At 24.1% G+C, this 25,765-nt stretch overlaps 1 protein-coding gene across 2 annotated transcripts in view; it reads left to right on the plus strand.

The window, feature by feature from the left end:
* Positions 1 to 25,765, plus strand: part of LOC122510312 (protein delta homolog 2-like) — a 90,789-nt gene that overhangs the window by 55,262 nt on the left and 9,762 nt on the right. The window contains exons 6-9 of one of the 2 annotated variants that reach the window (XM_043624857.1): positions 7,053 to 7,145; positions 7,493 to 7,588; positions 7,724 to 7,807; positions 8,198 to 8,678. In XM_043624857.1, coding sequence (XP_043480792.1) covers positions 7,053 to 7,145; positions 7,493 to 7,588; positions 7,724 to 7,807; positions 8,198 to 8,272 — 348 coding nt within the window. In that variant the 3' untranslated portion in view covers positions 8,273 to 8,678. Of the gene's footprint in view, positions 1 to 7,052; positions 7,146 to 7,492; positions 7,589 to 7,723; positions 7,808 to 8,197; positions 8,679 to 25,765 lie in introns of those variants that run through there. The other variant, XM_043624867.1, reaches the window with a different exon arrangement.

Here is a 25,765-nt window from a genome sequence, read left to right on the forward strand (position 1 = left end):
CTTATTTACATATTTAGAAAAAGTCTCGTGTGCAACTAGTCAGACACTTGCCACTAGTGTGTTGCTGCGCTCGCACAGCAATCCTCACACTCGTTGTAAATCACATGAGTCTCTCACTCGTTACACAATGAAATATTAATTCAATTTTAAATATTTAAATAATAATATTACAGATGTAATTTTGAAATTCCATAAGGAGACGCAAACAATGGCAAAGCGGAAACACAAGAATAACAAAAGGGTCAATCATTTTAAGAAAATGAAAGAAGATTTAGAAAAATTGAAAGCAGTAAATGAGAAATGAAGAAAAAATGAAAATTATTAATTGTTTATTAATATTTTTATTATTATTTTAGGTTTCATTTAATTTGTTTATATATCTATTGGTTTACATTGTTTATTTCTCCTTATAATGAATATGAATGAATAGTGTTAGTAAAGAAATGTATGTTTTATTCATTTAAATTAAATGCAATAATTAATTAATGGTTGCATGATGTGTAATTAAACAAAATATATTTATAAAACAGATTAGCTCCTGAAGTATTTTTATCAATCTCACAAGTATCTATTTTTAATATCATTTGGACTTTCAATTATTAAATAAAAGACATGAAAAATATGGTTAGATTAGAAATAAAAAATTGAAATAAAATAAATATTTAATTACTTAATTAAATAACTTAAATATTACATTCAATAATAAGTTTTTTTTAGAGATTTAATTTGATTAATAAATAATTTGTTATATACAAAATTAAAAATTATTTTAAATTATCAATAACAGACATGTTCAATTAATTTGTATTTATAAACATTCATTAACTTTAAAAAAAAAATTTCAAGCTTTTGTAATAAAAATCAATATGTTAGCGAAGAGCGTTGTAAGTAAATCTTATAAACTCAACAAGTATTTGATGCTGATGATTATCTGAAGTTTTGAGAAACAAAAAGTCTGTACTGTATTAGAAATAATTTTTGAAGCTCGGCTGGTCTGTACGACTCAACAATCGGCTTAGTACTAAGCCAGTGGTAATCGTTGGCAATTTACTGGAATTTACCATCGGATTGCCGCATTATTCTGAGTCACCTTCTTCTCTAATGGTTTTGAACGTAAATCGATTTTTCAAAATGTTTGAAACGTAATGATTTTTGTCCATTTGATTGAAGTGTCGTAGAATTAAACGAAAAGACTTTTTGAAAATTCGATGATAAATATAACTCGGCAGATAGGAATTACACCCGTTTGGACGACGAAGAAGAGATAAATGGTTCCGGTATGACCGGATTAGTACGTCGTAAAATCATGGGGCGCTCTGTTGTTAAACATTTTGGAGATAATTTTGATATATTCTTACTAAGAAAGAAAAACAATAGTATTATTTGATATTTTCATATGAACATTTAAAATAAAATGTATCAATTTAGGGAAAATGTGTCAGTTTGTGAATTATTATTTCAGTATTTAAGAAAATACATATTATGAATTTATCATTGTACAATATTTAAAAAATAGAAATTAGTATATTTATTTTAAAAATTTGAGTTTTTGAATATGAAAGTATACAGAATGTTACAGTTATTTTCATCTTCTCTTATAGAAATTACTAATCGTTGTATTTTTCTTTGGAATATTCGTTAATTTTATACGAAAAGTATGGCGGACTTTCTCGATCACTTCCGAGTTGAACCGAAGTTGACTTGCATAACCTTCGTGCTTCGCGCGAGCTGTCAAAAGTATAATATTCTATTATACTATAATATTCTATTTGATTCCATTTATGTATATTACTTGGACACCTCTTGACAAAAAAATATCTACATCGACTCAGTAATTGACCCATATGAAATTATACTATTTATGTAGGTATTCATATTTCAGGAGATTTTGATTATAAAGATATTTGAGGTAAACTGTTTTCCACAAGTTTTGTAAAATTTTGCTAGTTCATATATTTAAAGAAATGGATAAAGAAATTAATTTAGGGGAGATTGGAACAAACCGGTCCGGTCTCAATATTTCCGAAATGGCAAAATTGTCAAAAGTGTTGTTTACAAATTTTAAACAACCATGTTTAGTATACCTTATTTTTTTAATTTGCCAGTTTTAGCTTGCGTTTGTGCGACGAAGGAAGCAAAAGTTGTAAAATTGTTTACAAACATTAATGTAATGTTTACATTACAAAAGTTGTAATGTTTCCAAATATTAGGTCTTAGATTTTGAAGGTACACACCTCAGGAATCCCCAGGTAGAAATTCGTCAAGTATTACTTGTTTTCTTCCAGTATCTGTAGAGTCGAGAGCGAGTTTTACTTGCCAAGACAATCTGGCCAGTCCTGAATGAGTGACTGGCCAGTTTTACTGGATAAAAACAATTCCCCTTTGTGAACAGTACTTTTGTCAAGTCACTGTCCAAAAAATCTGATCACATTAGTGATAAGAATTTTGATAAGAACTGATAAGAACTGAACACTGATTTGAAGAATTATTTAAGATTCCACCTAGAAAAACTGGTCCACCACTGATCAGAAAAACTTGTCGATTTCTATTAAAGGAATTATTCTAGATTTTTCCAAATCTCTAGCCAGAACATCTTGACACTATTAAAAAAAGAAGCTGCGGACACAGAAACTGACCAGTTACTAAGGAAAAAACAAAGCACCAGTCCCATAAAATTACACTCTTAGTCAATCATTTATAATTAGATATTAAAAATAATTTTTATGTTCCATGCGGTCAAAAACAGAAAAGTCTAAAGTAACTTTATATAAAAGTTATGATCGTTTCACTTTCTCATTACCAAAGTTTACATTTCTCTAAATTTTGACAAGATAAGCCGTCAAGTCGCTGACAAGTGACTAAACAGTTTATCGGTCATGATTTCTGATCTTTACTTCTGACAAGTCACTGGCCAGAAATTCTGGTCACAATCGGAATAGAACTTCAGTTCTTAAACTTGTAGTTATGATAAGTTACTATCTAGTCACCGTGGCTGCGTGGTAATGCACATGCGTTGTGTTTCCAGGGTCTAGGGTTCGATCCCCCATGTTTGCGAATTTTTCATTCTTAGATTGAAGTGTTATTGGTAGAAAAAATGTTCATTAGTCTTAAATATTTGAATAATCACAAAAATATAAATAAATATGTAATTATAAACAAAATAAAAAGAGCCAGGAAAAATTATATTTTATTCTAGATTTTAAGCAGAACACTGTCCACTTACTTGCTAGTCACTGGCCAGATAATCTAACCAGTGACTGATAAAGCAGCGCGTTACGTTTCCAATTAATCACTTGCCACATTTTCTGGTCAATTACTAGCCAGAATCTAGAAAAACTTCCCAGTGACTGGTCATTATAGAGTTGAAATTTCTACCTGGGTATTTACCACCAAAAACTTTGATGATTTTGCAAAGCGTTTCTTTTTGACAAACATTTGTGGACGTCCGCATGAAAAGGAACCACTTTGTCGGTTCTAGATTCCGAGATATTCGCAATTTACTAATTTTGAAGAAAAATATCGAATTTTTTTTATCCTTTTTTCTTAATCTACAGGGTCTAACACGTCGATTCATTGCAGTTTTCATTAATTTATTGACACTCTAAGTATTTTCTTTTGTTGGTAGAAAAAAAATGAAAAGGGACCACTTTGTAGGAAATCCATTATTTTGACATTGTTAAAAAATAAGGGGGGGGGGGAGAAATTCGAACCCTATTTATTTTCAATCTTAAGGGTGTACTAGACTTAAAACAACTTTTATCTGAATAACTTCCCAAAAGAGCCGGAGAAATTCGCATTACAATTTTTAATTTCGTGTTTTTGGAAATGAAATTTTTTATTTTTTCAAAGATTTTTTATAATAAAGTCGCTTAAAAAAATTTTTAGGCTACTTTTCTTTTCTTTGCTTGAAATAACTCTAAAAAATAACTCCAAATCTTTAAATTCGTTAAATATTCCACTTTATTAATTAATAACCGTATTTTTAGAAAAAGGACCACTTTGTCGGAGATCCATTATTTTGTCATTGTTAAAAAATGAGAGGGGAGGAATCCCAAACCTATTGATTTTTAATCTCAAGGGTGTACTTAAATCAACTCTTATCTGAATAACTTCCCAGAAGAACCAAAGATATTCATATTACAATCTTTGATTTCGTTTTTCTCGAAATGACGTATTTGATACTCCAATCTTTAAAACTCTGTAACTCATAGAATTTTTCACCAAAAAGGTTGTAAGACAACTCAAAATTTTCCAAATTTTGTCAGGAATTCGCCCATATAGATAAGTCCAATAGTGCCAAAGTGGTCCCTTTTCATGCGGACGTCCACATTTATTCTCAAAATGGGCCTGTGGGGCAAACCGGACCGTTTTCGGTGGGGCAAACCGGCCAAAGGATATTTCCATTGAATTAAAGTTTCATAAAAATTATTTTTAAATAAAATATTGCTTTCATTAAAATATTTACTTACAATGAAAAATAATTGTCTTCCAATGAGAATTGGACTCTTTAATATCATTTTTGTCCTACATGCGCGATAAACTCGACTTTCCGTGCATGCATAGCGGGCGGAAAGTAAGCTTTTGCCGCCCGACTACCAACAGCGGGCGGAAAAACTACTTTTCCGCCCGCTTACCAACAGCGGGCGGAAAAACCACTTTTCCGCCCGCCTCCATGGCCTTAGCGGGCGGAAAAACTACTTTTCCGCCCGCTGCTTTAGCAGTATTAAATAAATACTACTAATTATTATATTATCACTTTCTATTACTTCAAATCAAAACGGAGTCAATTTTTAAGTAAAATTTTATTGTTAAATTTATCAAAAATATTCGAACTCGCCTTAGGCTTAATAAAAATGTTTCATACACATTTAATATAATAATTAGTGCATATTCATTTTTGAATTTACGGATGCGTCTTGTTTATCGTGCATTTGGACAAAAAATATCGTGTGCAACTCGGGTGGAAATGTCAATTCTGACCTCGTACGATTGCCGCCCTCGCTTCGCTCGTGCGGCAAATTTCGAACTCGGTCAGGAATTGACAACTTTCCGCCCTTGCCACACAATATACTATTATCTGATAATGACAAACATTTTTATTTTTTTATTAAAAAAATTATTTATTTAATTAAAATTTAATCCCGTATTATTATTTTCATTACTACAACCATTATTTACATGATTCTTTATGTTTTTTTATTATTGTAGATTATGTAAATGCAATATTATAAACAAAAAACCAAACGATCCGGTTTACCCCAGGGGGTGGGGCAAACCGGACCTTTTGAAAAAATTTTTTAAGTTAACACAGCAACTAAACATCTAACCAACATTTTCTCTGGGAAAAAGTTGCGCAATTAAATGATCTTTCAAACAAACCATCAAAAAATGAAATCGATTGATTCGTTTAGTCACAAGAGTAAAAAAAACCGTTAGGGAGTCCGGTTTGCCCCACTCTGCCCTAATAAAAAATAACTCAATTTAGAGATATAAAAGTAATTTTTTGTCCTACAAGCGCGACAAACTCGACTTTCCGTGCATGCATAGCGGGCGGAAAGTAAGCTTTTGCTGCCCGACTACCAACAGCGGGCGGAAAAACTACTTTTTCGCCCGCTGCTTTAGCAGTATTAAATAAATACTACTAATTATTATATTAACACTTTCTATTACTTCAAATTAAAACGGAGTCAATTTTTAAGTATGCGCGTTTATCGCGCATTTAGACAAAAAATATCGTGTGCAACTCGGGCGGAAATGTCAATTCTGACCTCGTACGATTGCCGCCGCGTCTGATGCGGATTGAACCCGGAAACGGCCGAAGGGCCTCGAGGGTGTCAATCGCCGGATTTGCAAGCAGACGCGACACTTGTTGCCTAGACTCGTTTCAATTAACAGTGCCGTAATTGTGTCGAACATTGTGTTCCTTAAAATTAAATTAAATAGTGAAATAAGCCTGTTTTTTACTTCTACATAAATATTTCTGCAGTACTGGCGTTAAAAATTGTACCAAGACTGCTCCAGTGCTGGTTTGTCAGTGTTGTCTTCACAATATACTGATTCTGTACTGGCATAGTACTGACATACCAGTCTTAAAGTGCATTACTGGCGTTGGACAGAAATTTGACTGAAGCCAGTATTAAAACAGCACATGTAGGCCAACTGCATGCTGGCTCGCCAATACTGGCGTAATACTGCACCTGTTGTGAATACTGGCATTTGACAGAAATTTTTACTTGGGAATTCGGAATGTTAAAGTAGAATAAAAACATTCCGTCATTTGCTTTTTTAAAAAATTTACTCCTACATTTCGAAAAAAAGATCTTCTCTTCAGTAAATTTTTCAAAAAAATTATATTGTAAATTAATCGAAGCAATAAAAATGGGGGCGAAGCATGGCAGTTTTTTTATGTTCTGACCTATTCGATTTGTGTCAAAATAAAATATTAAATAAAAAAAGTGCATTATTTCCCTCTTACTTCCCTATTTATAAAATAAGAATTATAAAATTATTATATAAATTGAATCAAAATTATATGTTTAATTCAAACATAATTTTTGGTTGAATGTAAAACAAAGATAATTATATTTGATTCAAATATATTAATTTCTCAGTGGAAATTTGTAAAGTTCAAAGAGCTCATTTCAATTATTTAAAAAATAAGTTAGAAAATTTTTTTAGACAATATAGAAAAAGTAAAAAAAATTCCAGGAAAAATTTCTTATACAAAAAAAAATTTTTCTTTAAAAAAAAAAAAATTTTTTTTTATAAAAAAAAATTTTTTTTTTATAAAAAAATTTTTTTTTTTTAAAAAAAAAATTTTTTTTGTGTCAAAATGGTACCTTCTCTCACTTATTACCTTCTCATCATATTTTAGACACTTTCTCTAAATTTTAGCTCATGTAATATTTGCCATAAAAAAGAAGTATCTGTCGTAATTTAATATTAATTAATTACAGTCATTGAAAAATTATAATTGTTTAAATTTTTCAGAAGTTAGAACTTTAGGTACGTAATTTTCTGTTCAAGTTTAAATTTCATTTTTTAATTTCCAGTGTCGCAATGATGGGGAATGCTGTCAGAGTTTACGATGCAATAGGGAACGATGTGAAAGAGGAGATACTGACTGTGTTCGAGAAGGACAAGGAGTAATTATTTTTTTTATTAATTAATTAATTAACTAAAGAAATATTAACATTTTTGAACATCATTGCCATTTTTTATCATATTTTAGACAAATCCTCAAAATTCAGTTGAATTTATTAAACACTTTCCTAGAGAAGTGACTGAAAATTTAATTTTGTCAGCAAGTGTTTTAATAATAATTATAAAATGTTATTATTAAAAATAATAGTAAAAATAACAGTAATAATAATAATAAAGTTAATAAATTAAATTATTAACAATAAATTTGTATTACTATTAATTATTAATAATTAATAAAGTGCATAATAAACAATTTTTAATTAATTTAAACACTTTTTTCCACTTCTAGTGTCGCAATGATAGAGAATGCTGTCAAAATCTTCAATGCACTAGGGAAAGATGCGAACGAAGAGACACTGGAAATTGTCAACGTAATGGAGAAGATGTAAGTCAAAAAAAAAAAAATTAATTTCGAAAATTACTTTGAATCTAATTTAATTAATTTTTAGGTAATTAAAATTTCATTACACAAAGAAAATAATTTGCAAAAAAAGAGTAATATTTAACAATTCTCTTTCAGTGCCGAAATAGAGCTTGTTGTCAAGGTTTGACATGCACTAATGATCGTTGTACTCAAGATGGTTGTCGTTCATGGGGACAAAGTGTAAGTATTTTTTTTTTTTGAAATTATAATTTTGCTCAACAATTATGTTCCTAAAATTTCAAACGTTCAAAGCATTTTTTCCAACATTTTTCAAATTTTAATTTTACTAATTTTATTAACTGAATTTAATTCTATAGACTTAAATTAATTTCATTTCATTAACTTAGATTAATTAAATTTTACAAACTTAAATTAATTTCATTTTATTATAAAATTATTTAGGAAAAGAATAATTTACTCCAAAGAATGATCGCCCTCGTTTTCTTTAAAAACAAAATAATTTTTAAAATAAAATAAAATTAATAGAAAAAATAAGCAAATAATTTTTAAAAATTAAAATTTAAACAATTAAATTAATAATAAGTTAAATAAAATTATTTCTTTTTTCAGTGTAGAGAAAATAGAGAGTGCTGTATTTTCTTAAGATGCGGCACTCAAAGTAGAACTTGTACTCCAGGCTTTTAGGTTCAATTTCAATTAATTTCCACATCTCGGGAAAAAAAATTGAAAACCTTTGTCAGCGATGAAAAAAAATCCAACGAAAAAATCTTTACATGTTTTTTTCTTTTGGAAACAATTTTTTCTCCTTTTATTTCACCTTCAAGATAATTTTTAGTTTTCATCCTACAGTCGACCCCCGATAAACAGAATCTTAAGGGACGAAAAACTTTTTTTAAATTATCCAGATTTTTGTTTATCAAATCTTTTGAGAGTCGAAATTTTTCTAGGAACACGAATCAAATTTCAATCGAGTATTTATTTACTTTCTATTATTTAAATTATGTTTACAATACATTGTAATAATTTAATAAATTATTATAATGTATTATTGCCAAATAAATAAATATAAAAATATTACCAAATATTATCAAATTTAGAGACAATTGCCAATTTGACCAATTTTTAGTTAGTAAAATTGCCAAATAAATAATTAAATTATAATTATAACAAATTATGTTAATTAAAATATAATTATAATAAATTATATGATATTCAATTTATAATTCATCAAGATTCTAATTATCGAGAGCTGACTGTATTAAAATTCTGTCTAGTAAAAATTCGAAAAAAATAATTGTCAATACTATTATAAAAAATAATTAACAGTTATCAATATTCTACTGTCTTTTTTATAATTTACATTTCCATTCTCAATTTTCAAAGCGGGAAAAATTTTCCTTTTCGCAATTTTCATTTACAATTAAATTTTTTTTAAGAAAATTCTTCGCAGTAAATCCATTATTTTCATAAATATTAAAATTCTTTTCACTGATTTAATTATTTTCATAAATAATAAAACTCATCAAAGAATTTCAATTATTTTTAATTTTAAAAAAAATTCAATTACTTACCTATTTATACAATTTTAATTGAATTCCGCAAAAGAATTAAAAAATTAAATTCTGTTGAATTTTTTAATATGTATTTAATATTAATTAAAAAATTTTAACGCAATTCTTCGAAAGAATTAAATTTTCCTGATAAATATCAAAATTCTTCCTGGAAATTCAATATTACTTTCAGGAATTTTAATAAAATTCATTGCAAAATACAATTATTTTCATAAATAATAGTATTCTTCACAACAATTCAATTATTCTTAAAAGTAATAAAATTCTTCTCAGAAATGAAGTTATTTTCAAAAATTAAAAAAAATTATTGTCAAGATTGTCAATTATCTTTATAAATTTTTAAGAAAATTCATGACAAAATTCAATTATTTTCAAAAACTTTCCTAAATTCAATGATTTTGAATGTCTAGGTACTATTATAATAAAATTTCCCAAAAGAATTCAATTATTTAAAAAAAAAAAATAATAAAATACTACACAAACATTTAATTATTTTCTAAAATAATAAAAATTTCACAGAAATTCAATTATTTAAAATAGAATTTGCATAAATTTTTTCTATGAAAATCAATTTTATTGTTTAAACATTGTTTGTAAAATTCTTCACATTAAATCAATTATTTTCATAAATATTAAAATTCTTTTCAGGAATTTAATTATTTTTATAAATAATAAAACTCATCACAGAATTTTAGTTATATTTAATACAATTTTAATTGAATTCCTCAAAAAAATTAAATTATTCTGAAAAATTCTATTAAAATTCATCGAAAAAAATTCAATTATTTAAAAATTTGTTGATAAAATTCTTTATAAAAATTCAATATTTAATTTAATTTAGTTAAAATTTTAGATAATAATTAATAATTGAATAATTGAATATTAGAAGCATTATAGTGTGGATATTTGGAAATAATTGAATTTTGAAAAGGTTTCAAATTAAAATCCATGGAATTCTGAATTTTTCATTTTTTTTATTAAAAATTCTGTTAATTATTTTAATTTTATTATTTAATTCAAAATATATTTGGTTTAAATAAAATTTTTCTCTTAGTGCAAAAATTTGTCTTGAAGCAAAAAAATTCTGAATCTTGTTTCTTTGTTTCTTTTTTTTTTTTTTTTTGATTTGTGGAAGTAATTTTGTTTCTTCACCTTTGGCTTTGGTGATTCTCGTGTATAGGGAGACATACTTGGTATAATCGTAAGTAGTGTGTATATATATATGCGAAGGGAGAGAACAAGAGAGCACGTGCCAGCCGTTTATGGGCAGAGGAGTCGGACGTTGTCTTGTGTCTGATGGCACTCTTCACTACTTACTTACTCGTCCTAAGTAAGAGTGCTTCTTGCTTATCTCGGAACTTGAGAATCACCTGAAGTCGTTTGCTCTCGTTTCCACCTTGGCGTGACTGGAATAGCGTATTCTTAGAAAACCTCAGACAATGTCATCCAGAGCCTATAACATCCTCAAGATCATTAAGTATTTAAATCAATGAATCCCCTTTGCAAATTTTCTTCATTTAATCTTCATTTTATTTTCTTCCTTCGACTTTATATTCTTAATTTACTATCTTTCAATTTTTCCTTTTTTATTTTGTTCCCTTATTTTTATTACTAGATTCTACCAATCATGATTTAAAATTTAATTAGTGATAAAAGCCAGTTTGTTTCATATACCATTTGATTGATTTAATTAAATATTTTTTTCATCAGGGTTGCCACAAAAATTTAATTTTCTTTTTCCCTGATTCTTTTTCCCTGAAGGAAAAATTCAAACAAAATTTTTCCTTTTTCCCTGATTTTCCCTGATTCTTTTTCCCTGAAGGAAAAATTCAAACAAAATTTTTCCTTTTTCCCTGATTTTCCCTGATTCCTTTTCCCTGAAGGAAAAATTCAAACAAAATTTTTCCTTTTTCCCTGATTTTCCCTGATTCTTTTTCCTTGAGTCTAAAAATATTCTGCCACACTACAAAAATGATAAGATACACAAAAAAATGTTCTAATACTTTTATTTGCGAACTTCTTTAATTGTAAAATAATTCAAAAACATCAATAACTTGTTCTTTAAATAAATATTTAATAATTATTATTTTTCCATAGGAATTGACATTTTCAAAAATTTCAAAGTAAAACCTTTTGAAATTCAATGATTTATAAAAATTGGTTTCATAATTTCATAATTTCAATTCAATTATTATTATTGTCTCCAATTTTTAACTAAAATCCTTCTTTGAATCAATTATTTTTAATAATTTTTGACAAAGTTCCTTTGAGAATTAATAAAATCATTTGTTTATAATTCCATTTTAGTTCGGAATTTCGATTATTCGGAAATTTTTCAATTGAATATAAATTAGAAAATAAAAACTTGAAATAGTTTCAAAAAAAAAAAAAATTAGTTCAACAGATTTTTTTAATTAAAAGTATGAAAAATTCAAATTTCCAAAGATTTTAATTTGAAACCTTTTCAAAATTCAATTATTTCGAAAAATTTCAATTATTTGTAACTTCTCAAAAATTCAATTATTTTCTAAAACTTCAACTGAAATTAATTTTTAAATCAATTTTTATCAAAAAATTCTACGAAGAATTCAATTATTTAAATAAAAAAGTAAATAATTTATTGAACAATTGAATATTCCTTAAAATTGAATTCGTATAAAGAATTTTATCAACAAAATTTCAAATAGAATTTTTTCGACGATTTTAATAGAATTTTATAAGAATAATTGAATTCTTTTGAGAAATTCAATTAGAATTGTATTAAAAATAATTGAAATTCTGTGATGAGTTTTATTATTTATGAAAATAATTATATTTCTGAAAAGAATTTTAATATTTATGAAAATCAATGATTTAATGGGAAGAATTTTACAATGTTTAAACAATTGATTTTTTCGACAAAATTTTTGCAAATTCTATTTTAAATAATTCAATTCCTGTGAAATTTTTTTAATTTTAGAAAATAATTAATTGTTTGTGCAGTATTTTATTTAATTTTTTTTAAATAATTGAATTCTTTTTGGAATCATTGAATCTTTTGGAATCATTGAATCTTTTGGAATCATTGAATTATGAAAAATTTTTGAAAATAATTGAAATTTCGACATGAATTTTATTAAAAAGTTGACGATATTTTTTTTTTAATTTTTTAAAATAATTGAATGTCTGTGAAGAATTTTATTATTTATGAAAATATTTTAATTATTGCTAAAAATTTTATAAAAAGATTACAAACAATTGATTTTTTTCGAAAAAATTTCTCTAAGTTCTATTTTAAATAATTGAATTCCTGTGTAATTTTTATTATTTTAGAAAATAATTAAATGTTTTTATAGTATTTTATAACATTTTTTTTTAAATAATTGAATTTTTTGAGAAATTTTATTAAAATAGTAGACATTCAAAGTCATTGAACTTAGGAAATTTTTTTTAAATAATTGAATTTTGTCAAGAATTTTCTTAAAAATTTATAAAGATAATTGAAATCTTGACAATAAATTTTTTGTTATTTTTTAAAATAATTAAATTATTGTGAAGAATTTTATAACTTTTGAAAATAATTGAATTCTTGTGGTGAATATTGTTATTTATGAAAATAAATGAATTTTGCCATGAATTTTATTTAAATTTTGAAAACTATTGAATTTCGGCGAAGAATTTTGCTATTTATAAAGATAATTGAAATCTTTACGATAATTTTTTTTTAATTTTTGAAAATAATTGAATTCTTGTGGTGAATATTGTTATTTATGATAATAAGTGATTTTTGCAATGAATTTTATTAAAATTTCTGAAAATAATTGAATTTCTAGGAAGAATTTGATATTTATCAGGAAAATTGAATTTTTTCGAAGAATTGCGTTAAAAATTTTTAAAATAATATTAAATACATATTTAAAAATCCAACTAATTTCAACAGAATTTAAATTAAAATCTTTCAAAAAAATTACTTTATTAAATAATTTATGAGTAATAATTTTATGATAGTACTTTAAGAATTACGTTATTTAAAAAGAAAAAATTATTGTCAGAAATAGAAAAATCCAAAAAATTGAAGGTTTTGTTTTAGAATTCGTGGTAATTTCATATAGTTTATGAGTCAAACAAAAAATACACCAAAATTCAAAATTTTCCTATGAATTCTAAACACTTAATTTTTTCCAGTACTTTTAATAAAATTCCCTGACTTTTTCCTGATTTCCCTGACCAATTCTACTTTTCTTGTCTTTTCCCTGAATTTTCTGACCTGTGGCAATCATGTTTATTCAAGTGAATATTTATTTGGTTAAATAAATCGTTTCTTCAGTATAATGGCAAGTAATCTATTATTAATTGAGCTTTTTTGTAATAACTCTGAAAAATGGAATTTCTTTTCCCTTTTTATCTTGCAATTTCAGTCACTATACAAGGATACTTTCGTTGTAATGATTATTTGGACATTCTTCTTGCATTTGGGAAAGATGAATTTTTTTCTTCTCAAACATCTCTTCTTTAGAGAGCCTTTTATAAAATTCTACGGAGTTTAACCGCTTCACTACTACCAACATCATTTAGTGGTGACCGTGTGCTGTTGCGAAATTGCGGTAATTTCGTTAGCTGCACATGCGATGTAATGAAATAAAAGAGCCACCCGAGAATGTATAAGCTGCAATAGAAACGTTTTAATAGCCTCCTGCCGGAAGAAGGCCAGTTTTTTCTTTTTTTTCTTCTTCCTTTTTTTATATATATATATATATATAATACACCTCTTGCACTAAAAGCTCATCTCGAATCGACTCTCTTAACCGTTTCTGCATGCTCATGAGTTTTCAGAACCTCTGCCAAGTGTTCTTCTTTTTTCTACAACTTTTTCTCCATCTTTTAATTGAAACCAAATTAGAAGCTCATTATATTTTTCACAAAACTTGTTAATTTCTTCTTTCAAGAATCATTAAATTGTGCTGAAGGTGCGCTAAAGAAACTTTAACATGCAATCGGGTGTAATTTTTCATTTCGATCGAGAACAAAGAGAAGAAAGAAACAAAAATTTTCTCCTTGTTTCTTTTTTTCTACTTTTTTCTTCTTTTTAAAGGCATTTAAACACTGTTAATTTTAAAGTATATCAAATAAATGCAATGAATTGATGAGACAATGGGGATCAAATCATCAATTAAAGATATATCAAAATTTTTTCATAAATATAATTTAATTCTTTTGGAAAACTTTATTGAAATAGTTAGATATTGAAAATAATTGAATTTCGACATATTTTTAAAATTAATTGAATTTTTACGAAAAATTTATTACAAATAATTGAATTATTTTTAAGAACTAAATTAAAACTTTTTGAAATAATTAAATACTTTAAAGAAATTTATAATTAAAAAGGTATTGAAAATAATTATTTTATTCTAATAAACAAATAATATCAAAAATTCTTTAAATGATTGAATTGAAAAATTTTATTAAAATTCTTTAAAAGAATTCTATCAATAATTGCATTTTTCGAGGAATTTATTTAAAATTGTATTACAAATAGGTTGAAATCCTGCGATGATTTTTATTAGTTATGAAAATAATTGAATTTTTGCTCAGAATTTTATTAATATTTTTAAAAATAATTTAATTCCTCAGAAGAATTTTATTATTTATAAAAAAGTAATTGAATTCTTGCGCAGAATTTTATAAAATTTTTTAAACAATTCATTTCTTTCGACTAATTTTATGCAAATTCTAATTTAAAGAATTGAATTCCTAAGAAATTTTTATTTTTCATGAAAATAATTGAATTCTATTTGGAAATTTTACTAAAATAGTAGATATTGAAAATCATTAAATTGCGAAAAGTTGTTAAAAATAATTAAATTTCACAAAGAACAGTAATAAAATTTTTTAGAATAATTGATTGTCTGTGTGGCATTTTAGTAAATTTTTTTAAATTCAATTCCTAAACTTCTTGCGAACGATTTTATTAGAATTTTTAAAAATAATTGAATTTCCAAGAAAAAATTTATTATTCATTAAAATAATTGAATTCTTGTAATGAATATTGTTATTTATAAAAATAATTGAATTTCGCAAAGAATTTTATTAAAATGCCTCAAAATAATTGAATTTTCGGGAATAATTATATTATTTATCTTTAATAATTGAATTCTTTCGAAGAATTATTTATGTATAAATACTTGAATTCTTGGGAAGAATTTTATTAAAAGAATAATTGAATTCTAAATAAAATTTTATTAAAATGCCTAAAAATAATTCAATTCTTTCGAATAATTTTATTAACATATTTGAAAATAATTGAATTCATGAAAATAATTCTAATATTTTTGTAAATAAGTGAATTCTTCCAAAGAATTTTAAAAAACATTTCTTAAAATAATTGATATTGATATTAAATAATTGAATTTTATTAAAATTTTTAAAAATAATTCAATTCCTGAGCAGAATTTTATTATATTTTATTTATGAAAATGATTGAATTATGTATTAAGAAAAAATTTTATTAAATTGTTTAAAAAGAATTGAATTTCTGTGAAAAATTTCGTTATTTATCGACATAATTGAATTCTTTCAAAGAATAATTTATGTAAATAATTGAATTCTTAGAAAGAATTTTATCAAAATCGAAAAGAATAATTGAATTTTAAAAAAATTTAATTAATATTGTATTTAAAATAATTGATTTCTTTTGAAAAATATTTTATTCAAATATTTGAAAATAATTCAATCCATGTGAAAAATTCTTATATTTTTGTAAATAATTGATTTTTTCGAGGAATCGAAATTAAATTTTTAAGAATAATTACATTTTTTGAGCAATTCCTGTAAAATTGTACCTATTAAAAATAATTGAAATCCTGCGATGAATTTTATTATTTATGAAAATAATTGAATTTTTCCATGAATTTTATTCAAATTTTTAAAAATTATTGAATTTCGGAGAAAAATTTTGCTATTTATAAAGATAATTGAAATCTTGACGATAATTTCTTTTTATTTTTTTGAAAATAATTGAATTTCCATGTGAAAATTGATTATTTTTGAAAATAATTGAATTTCCATGGAAAAATGAATTATTTTTGAAAATAATTGAATTCTTGTAATGAATATTGTTATTTAAATTCTTCGATGAGTTTTATTATTTATAAAAATAATTGAATTCTTGTTTAGAATTTTATCAAAAATCTGAAATAATTGAATTTTTCAAATTTTTTTTTGAAAATAATTGAATTTTAAATATTTTTTAAAAATAATTGAACCGTTTTAAAGAATTTGATTATAATTTTTTAGAATAGTTTTTTTATTTCTAGTAATTAGTGAATTTAAAGTAGTGGAAATTGTCAAAAAAAAAACAGAAATAGTAGCTTTTAGTGGCTGAAATCTAAAAAAAAGTACCCAAATAGTAGCATAACTTAAAAAAAGTAGTAAATAGTAGGTTTTAGTAGTCAAGTACGAAGTCTGAAATCAAGAAAAAGTCAGGAAAAAATAAAGTCAATATTATCAAATCTGATTATTTATTAATTTTGTCTATATTTACTTTATTTATTTACTTCTTCCATCTGTTCATTAATTTTTAATTTTTTATTTATGGAACCATTCAAAATTAAATTAATTAAATTATTTAATTTTCTTTTATTATCAGTACCTATATAGTACATATTTATTTCTCCATTGTACAAATTCCAAACTATAATTAATTATTTTCAATTGCGAGTAAAATAAATGAACGTTTCCTTTTTAATTATAACGAAACAAACGAAAAAAGGAAGAAATAATATTTTTTCCATAAAAGATTTTATCGTGAAGTGGAAGAATCTCACGTTTATCATTGTAAAGTACTTTCGGGACTGCACGATAATAATTATTTGTTTGCTGTAGAGGTGTGCTTTTAAATATAAATCATGTTAAGTATCAGCTGGAAATACATGTATATATACACAATATGAAAATTGCAATTAAAAGCAACCTGTGTTTCATGTTTTATATTCACGTTTCCCTGGGTGTGAACTCCACGACTAGTTGCACGAATTCGATGCAGATTTTTCTCTCCCACGATCCATTTTCTCTATATATTTCGATCTTTTATATTATATACAGTATATAATCTCAATATAAAGGCGTTTTCACCATGGTAAAGTATAACTTGTCAGCCAACAGCAGACTCTCGTTTTTCTTTTGATAAACGTTTTTTGATATTAGTCAATTTATTTTTTATACTTTTTGCAGAAAATTATTTTCCTCTCATGTGGTATTTCGATCTTAGATTTTTTTTTACTGTTTTTATTTATAATTCTTTTATTAAACTTAAAAAATTTAACGATTAAAAAATCTACGAAGAAATATTTAATGATAATTAAATATAATTATCGATTAAAAAATAATTGTCAATATTCGTCGATTAAAAAGTCGACAAAGATTTTTTAATGATAATTAAATATAATTATCGATTAAAAAATATTTGTCGATTTTTTAATCGTTTAATTTTCCCTAGAATTGAATTTAATTTTTCCCTATAGAAAAAATTAAAAATCTGACAAAAATTAAACGATTAAAAAATCTTTGTCGATTTTTTAATCGTTTAATTTTTGTCAGATTTTTAATTTTTTCTATATAGGGATAAAAGTAGGTACATAATGCTGGGGATTCATTTTTAAAGGTGGAGAGATAAAAAAAAAAGGTCTGCGCAGAGTAGACTATATATGGGTTAGAGACTCGGAAAGTTACTGCCATTGAAAAATTTATATCCGAAAACTATCTTTCAATAAATCTTGGCTTTTTTTCTATTTTTTCCGGGATCTTTTCTTTTTTTTTCTCTTTTTTGGTGCGCGTTTTTCCGTCTGCAAGTTTTCTCTCCATTCTTTTTTCTCTTCCCCCTTCTTTTTAAGATCTTTGGTTTCCTTAAGCCACATGAAATGGACTTTCCATCGAATTACATGTTCACTCGCACCACTGGATCATGATGCTATATATGAAAAAGAAAGTGCGCTGCGGTATTTTCACTCTCTGAATTTTCGATAGTGGACGTTCAAATTTTTTTTTTCTAAATATATTTCTCTTTTTGGGTCTCATTTCTATTTTTTTTTTTTTTTTGGAGGTAGAGGGATTTTTTTTTCTGCTGCTGCCGAAACGTGAAACGAACCTGTACGCGTGTCCCATGAAGGGTTTGAAATTTCAACTCACGTAGTGACCTGCCGCGAAAATAAATTCGGCCTGACGAACAGACGGTGGGAGAGAGGAGAGAGAGAGAGAGAGAGTGCCATGGCATAGCGTTTCAGACCACTCGTGCAGCCAATTTTCGATGGATGTAACTCGCTTTCATGAATCGAAATCTTCCAAACTTACTCTCTTTTTCACTCTCTTTCTCGTCAGAGGAATTAATGTCACTATTTCATAAAAGGGGTTTGGAGGGAGAAAAATTTAATGATACTCGAAAATTGCGTGATCTAGTTTTTAATTTTTAAATGAACGAAATCTTTTTTTCTCTGTAAATATTTTTCAAACCCGATTTTTTAAAGAAAAAGAAGAAATTAAAAAAAAAAACAAATACAATGAAAATTAATAACAAAATCGAAAATGTGCCGATTTTTTTATGATTCATAATAAATTAATATTAGAAATTAGAAAATTTAAAAAAAGAATGATGATTAACAAATAAAAAATATACCCATTTTTTTTATTATATACTTTTTTCTATAACAAATTTCGTTTGACTGATCTAAATTATGCAAATTTTTCTCTTGTTTATTTATAAAAATTAGGAATTCGAAATTATTTTCATCATTTAAATTCAATTATTATTACTATTTTCTTGAATTTTTAACTAAAATTCTTCTTTAAATCCATTATTTTTAACAATTTTTGAAATTATAGATATTAGAAAATAAAGACTTCAAATAATTTCAAAAACTTTTTCAAAAAAATTAATTCTACAGAATTTTTAGTTAAAAGTAGGAAAAATTAAAATTTTCAAAGATTTTAATTTAAAACCTTTTCAAAGTTCAATTATTTATTTCTAAAATTCACGCTATAATGCTTTTAATATTCAATTATTATCTAAAATTTTAACAGATATTCATTTTAAAATGAAATTTTTTTATGAAATTCTGCAAGAATTCAATTATTTAAATACAAAAATAAATAATTTATTGAATACGTAGTTGAATGTTTTTTACAATTGAAATTTTAAGAAGAATTTTATTAACAACTTTTAAAAATAATTAATTTCTTTTAAGAAATTTAATTTGAATTTTACTGAAATTTATTGAATTAAGGAATTTTATCACAATTTTTGAAAATGATTGAAAACTTTTGAAGAATTTTTTTAGAATTTTTAAAAATAATTGAATTCATGAGCAGAATTTAAATAATAATGTTTGTGAAAATAATTGCATTCATGCGAAGAATTTTATTAAATTTTGTTTAAATAATTAAAACTTTGACAAGAATTTTATTAAAATTTTTGAAAATAATTTACTTTTTGAGTAGAATTTTGCTATCTATTTATAAAAATAACTTAATTCTTGAAGAGAAATTTTCAAAAATCTTGAAAATATTTTAATTTATGTAAAGTTTTTTATTACTTTTCAAAAGAATTAAATTCTTGTGATAAATTTTTATATTTATCAAAATAATTGAATTTTGGAAAAGAATTTTTTTAAAATACCTTCGAATAATTGAATTATTGCAACAAATTTTATTATTTTATTGAATAATTGAATGTTTCTTAAAATTGAATTCTTTCTTCGAGTTTTAATAAAATTTTGAGGAATAATTGCAATTTTCGAGAAATTTATTTAAAATTGAATTAAAAATATTCGAAATTCTGCGATGAAAATAATTGAATTCCTAAAAGAAATTTTATCATTTATGAAAATAATTAAATGTTTTCTTAGAATTGTATCAAAAAAATTTTTTTTCAATAAATTTTGTGATAAATTTTATGAAACTAGTAAATATTGAAAATCATTGAATTGCGAAAAACTTTTGAAAATAATTTAAATTTTGCAAAGAATGTTATTGAAATTATTGAAAATAATTGAATATTTGGTAAAAAATTTTGGTATTTATAAAAATAATTGAATTTATGTCGATTTGTTAAAATTTTGAAAATATTTTAATTTATGCAAAGTTTTTTATTACTTTTCAACAGAATTAAATTCTTGCGATAAATTTTGATATTTATCAAAATAATTGAATTTTGAAAAAGAATTTCATTAAAATTCCTTCAAATAATTGAATTATTGCAACGAATTTTATTATTTTATTGAATAATTGAATGTTTCTTGAAATTCAATTCTTTCTTCGAGTTTAAATAAAATTTTGAGGAATAATTTCAATTTTCGAGGAATTTATTTAAAATTGAATTAAAAATATTCGAAATTCTGCGATGAAAATAAAATTGAATTCCTAAAAGAAATTTTATCATTTATGACAATTAATTAAATGTTTTCGTAGAATTGTATCAAAAATAATTTATAAATAATAATTTTTCGTCAAGTTTATAAAAGAATTAAATTATTTAAAGTAAATTCAAGTTGAATTCTGTAAAATTAAATAATTTTTATAGAAGTAGAAAGAATTTAAAATTAAATTAAATCTTTTCAATATTTTTAAAGGCTCCTAGACAACAAAATTCAGAATTTTTTTTATGAATTCCAGAAATTGAATATTTATCCACTTACTTTTGACAAAATTCCCTGACTTTTCCCTGACCTGTGAAAATCCTATAATTTATTTATGGAGAAAAAATTTTCTTCGATGAAAAAAATAATTTTTCATTTCAATCGAGAACAATAAAAGAAAAAAAAACAAGCAAAAAGGAAATATTATGAAAAAAATTATATTTCTCGAGTAGAAAATATAAATTTTTCATTTCGATCGAGAAAAAAAAAAAAGAAAAAAAACAAGCAAAGAGAAAATATAAGGAAAAAAAATTTTATATACGAAAAAAAGATTTCTTGAGTAGAAAATAAGAAAAATGTGAATGTAAGAAGTAAAAATATAACAGGGGAACTGAATTTTAAGAAGCGTTTATGACTTTTATGAAGAAGGAGGTAATAATATATAGAAATGCTTTATGATAAAGGGAAAAAATGAAAAAAAAATAAAAAAGAAAAGGTAAGAGAAAGTAAGAAACGTTAAGAGAAAATGGTATTTTTGAAAGATATGAGCCATAGGTTTTTTGGTTATATGTGTATATGAAACACAATATCTCGGTGCCTATTTATCAAACTTTTTTTTCCTGCCTTTATTTCCTAAGCTTAAAGTTCGCTTTGTTCTTCAAGACTTTAACCAGTGAAAATCCCTCGACGAAATTTTCGCCGAACATTAAGTAGGTACAGTCACACTTATCTTCCGCCTGCAGTGGCATTATTTTTCATTCTTGAGCGGTTGTAATAACTTTCTCACCGTCAACCTTCATTCCCCATGTCCTTGTCTCACTTATATTTGCCCTCTCTCTCTCTCTCTCTTTCTCTCCTCGCCGCTATTCTCGTTTCTGGCTTGCTTAATCTTTAGGAAAAGCGCGCGCGCGCCCGACGCTTTATAATGCTTTTGCCCTCTGGATAATAAATTAATAAATAAATGAGAACGAGAAAGGACACTTAGCGGACCACAAATCCCTAATGTCTCTCACGGTGACATTTCTGCAATTCTTGTGAAGCTGAATTTTGCAAACGCAAGAAGAGGAAAGACGAAAAAGAAGAAAATAAAGATAACAGATTTGCATTATTCATTTTTTACTTAAGATGAAGAAAATATTTTTTTCTCTCTTTGTTTCTGCTTTTTTTCTCTTCTTCCCCTTCCTCTCGAGATCGAAATGAAAAATTTTGTTTTCTACTCAAAAAGTATTTTTTCCAAAATATAAAATTTTCTTTTCTCTTTTCTTTACTCTTTAAAGAAAATATTCTTTTCCACAGTTTTCTCCAGTGGATCAACTTATTGATACCAAAGAGAAACAAACTTGATACCAAGCATTTGGATCAATTTTTAATTTAATCCACATTTTTGTCATCAATTAATTGCATTTTCAATAGATTGTCACAAAAATTTTAATTTTATTTTTCCCCACGATTTCCAGACCGAACTTTAACTTTTTTCTTGACCGTAAAGAATATTTTAATCCTAAAAGAAAATTACATACACAAAAAAATGTTTATAATACATTTATTTTTGAAAATATTTAATTGTAAAATTATTCGAAATATTAACAATTTTTTAAAATGAATATTTAATCATTAATATTATTTTTTACAGGAATTAAGATTTTAAAAAAATTTTAAATTCTTTGAAATTTAATAGTTTATAAGAATTGTTAATGTAACTTCTTCAAAATTATTTTCAAACTTTCAATTCAAACATTTTCTAGAATTTTTAACTAAAATTCTGCTCTAATTCAATTCTTTTTATTAATTTTGGAGAAAGTTCCTTAAAAATTCAATTATTTAAAAAACAAAATGTTCAATTAAAATATTTCTGAAATCCTCTTGTTTACAATTCAATTTCATTAAATTTCGATTAATTTTTTTTTGTATAAAAATTTGTTTATAAAAATTAAATACAAAAATTCAAATAATTCCAAAAAAATTTGAATAAAAATGTTGCAAAAAACAAACAAAATATAAAAATAGTTATTTATAAATTATTATTATATTATTATGTTAATAATTTCAATATTTATAATAATACCTAATAAGAATTATTATATTATAATTTAATTAATATCAATGCAAAACACGGTTTTTTAAAAAAGAAAAACAAAATTTTATTTATTTTAATATCTTGTTCTACGTAGAATTAAAGAATTAATTTTTAGAAAATACACATCGCTTTTGTTCTAATTAGTTAAAATTTTTACTCATTCAAATTTAGAGAATAAGTTTTGTAATAATATTAAAGCAAAAAAAAGTTTAGAAATTTATTAATTTTGCGTTACTATGTGAAATGTTTTCTATTTTCTAAAATAACATTTTTGATAACTTTTTATATTATTTTTTACATTTTTGTAACTTTTCATAATTATAAGTCTAAAATAATTTAATTTTTACATAGAATTCAATTAAATTTTTTGAAAAAAAATGTTATTGTTTTCAAGAATTTTATAGAAATTTTGTGAAAATAATTAAATTCTGTCGAAGAAATTCAATTCAATCAAAATGCATTGAAAATAATTGAATTCTTTCAAAGAAATTTTATTAAAATTATATTAAAAATAATTTAATTATTTTTTTTTTTTAAGAACTTTCTTAAATTTTTTGAAAAAATTTAATTATTTTGAAGAGTTTTAATAAATTTGAAAGTTTTTTAAGTTTTCAATTTGAAATTATTCAAAAATTGAAGTTAATATTTAAAAATAAAAATTGTTGTTATTTACATAATAATAATAATAATAATAATAATAATAATAATAATAAAATTAGTCCTGTTAAATTTATTTAAGATTATATCTTTAATTGTAAAATTATTCGAAAGCAAAAAAATTTTTTTTTAAAATATTTTAAGTATTTAATTATTATTATTTTTCCATAGGAATTAAGATTTTCAAAAAATTCAATTTCAAAATCTCTTTGAAATTAATCAACTTTAAAAATATTGTTATAAAACATGAAGACACTGATTGCTCCGAGTAGAAGACTCGGAGTGATCGATTTCTTCACGTTTTATAATAATTAAAGAGGATCGAGTGTTAAAATAATTATTTTATATTATAAAAGAATATTGTTACTGTAACTTCTACGAAATTATTTTCATATTCTTTAATTATCTAAAATTTAAACTAAAATTCATTTTCAAATCAATTTTTATTAGAAAATTCTACGAGAATTCAATTATTTAAATACAAAAGTAAATTATTTATTAAATAATTGAATGTTTCTTAAAATTCGATTCTTATAAAGAATTTTATTAACAAATTTTTAAATAATTGAATTCTTTTGACGAATTTTAATAAAAGTTTTTGGAATAGTTACATTTTTCAAGGAATTCGATTAAAATTGTATTAAAAATAATTGAAATTCTGCGATAAGTTTTATTATTTCTGAAAATAATTGAATTATTGAGAAACTTATAAAAAGTTTGTAAATATTTAAATTTCTGTGACATTTTTATTATTTATGAAAATAATTAAATGTTTGCGTACAATTTTATTAAAATTGTTTTTAAATAATTGAATTCTATTGAGTAATTTTATTAAAATAGTAGATATTAAAAATCATTGAAATGAGGAAATTTTTTGAAAATCATTGAATTTTGAAGAAGAATTTTTTTATTTATAAAGATAATAATTGGGATTTTTTCGAGATTTTTTTGTAAATTTTGAACATAATTGAATTTTGTGATAAGAATTTTATTACTTTTGAAAATAATTGAATATCTGTAATCATTTATAACTTTTTCAAAATTCAATTTTTTTTAGTGTTTTTAACTAAAATTCTTCTATAAATACATTATTTTTAATAATTAATTAAATTTGACAAATTTAACTAATTTTAGATGATTTTGAATTATTAAACTTTTTCAAAATTTAAGTTCATTAAAATTTCTAATTAAATTCATTCAGCAGGGAAATTTTATAAAATTTCAAATAGAAACCGTTCGAAGTTCATTTATATATGAAAATTGAAAACTCAACTAAAATAAATAAGACTAAAATAAATAATAAACTATAATAAATAAGACTAAAATAAATGAAGTAAATAACCAAAATTAATAAATAATAAACAAATAGAAGAAATAAATAAAAAAAAATAGATAAAATAAACTTAAAAATTCGATAAGAAAAAGTTGTCACACGTTATTTTTTTTTGTGAAGTAAAAAAACTAAAAATATATATTTTTGAGCCACGTCATTATTTTATTTGTAACTTTATGAGAAATTGGATTACCGTAGTAACAAGTACCCTAGGGCAGTCTGGACAGTTGCCTGCTCACTCATCCCTAGAGTCGCGAAGTGACGGCAATCCTGTTATACGCACGCAGACGAGGAGTCAACGCGTTTGACATTTTCAACGAGTTTGCAAGATAGCCAAGCATGTAGGAGAGACACCTTCCTTGTCTAAATTGAACTTGTGCTCGTTCACTTGGAAATTCATCTTTTTTAATGACGCTATATTGGTGTCCAGTTGAATGCCATTGTACTCTATATACCACAACTTTCAAACTTGTTATTTACAATCAACAATTTTTTATTTTCCACCCCAACTGGTGGTCTTACGTGAGCAAAATTGTTCTCTACATTCATGCTCGCATTCATGTTGAAAAAAAAATTGATAAAAATAAAGCGTTAAAAATTTATTTTTGAGAAAGAAATAAATGTTTTTTTTTACCTTTACTGCAAAAACATTTGTTGATATCATAGAAAACTCAACTCACCTGAAACAGAAATTATGAGAAAAAAATTTAGAATTAAAATTTAATATGAATTTATTTCTTATTTTAAATAGAAAAAAAATACCAATAAGCTAAGCACTCGATAATTAATTTTTAAAAGGTATCTTTAAGACAAAAAAATTTAGTAAAAAGTAGCTATCGAAAAATAAAATTTGCCGACTAAAGGAAACACATTTTAGTCGATTCATAAAAATTCGCGGTATTTCTTCTAAAGAATTTTAATAAAAATTTTATA

This window comes from Leptopilina heterotoma, unplaced genomic scaffold (genome assembly GCF_015476425.1).
Source record: "Leptopilina heterotoma isolate Lh14 unplaced genomic scaffold, ASM1547642v1 Lhet_120, whole genome shotgun sequence".
In the NCBI taxonomy this organism is placed as follows: Eukaryota; Metazoa; Arthropoda; class Insecta; order Hymenoptera; family Figitidae; genus Leptopilina; species Leptopilina heterotoma.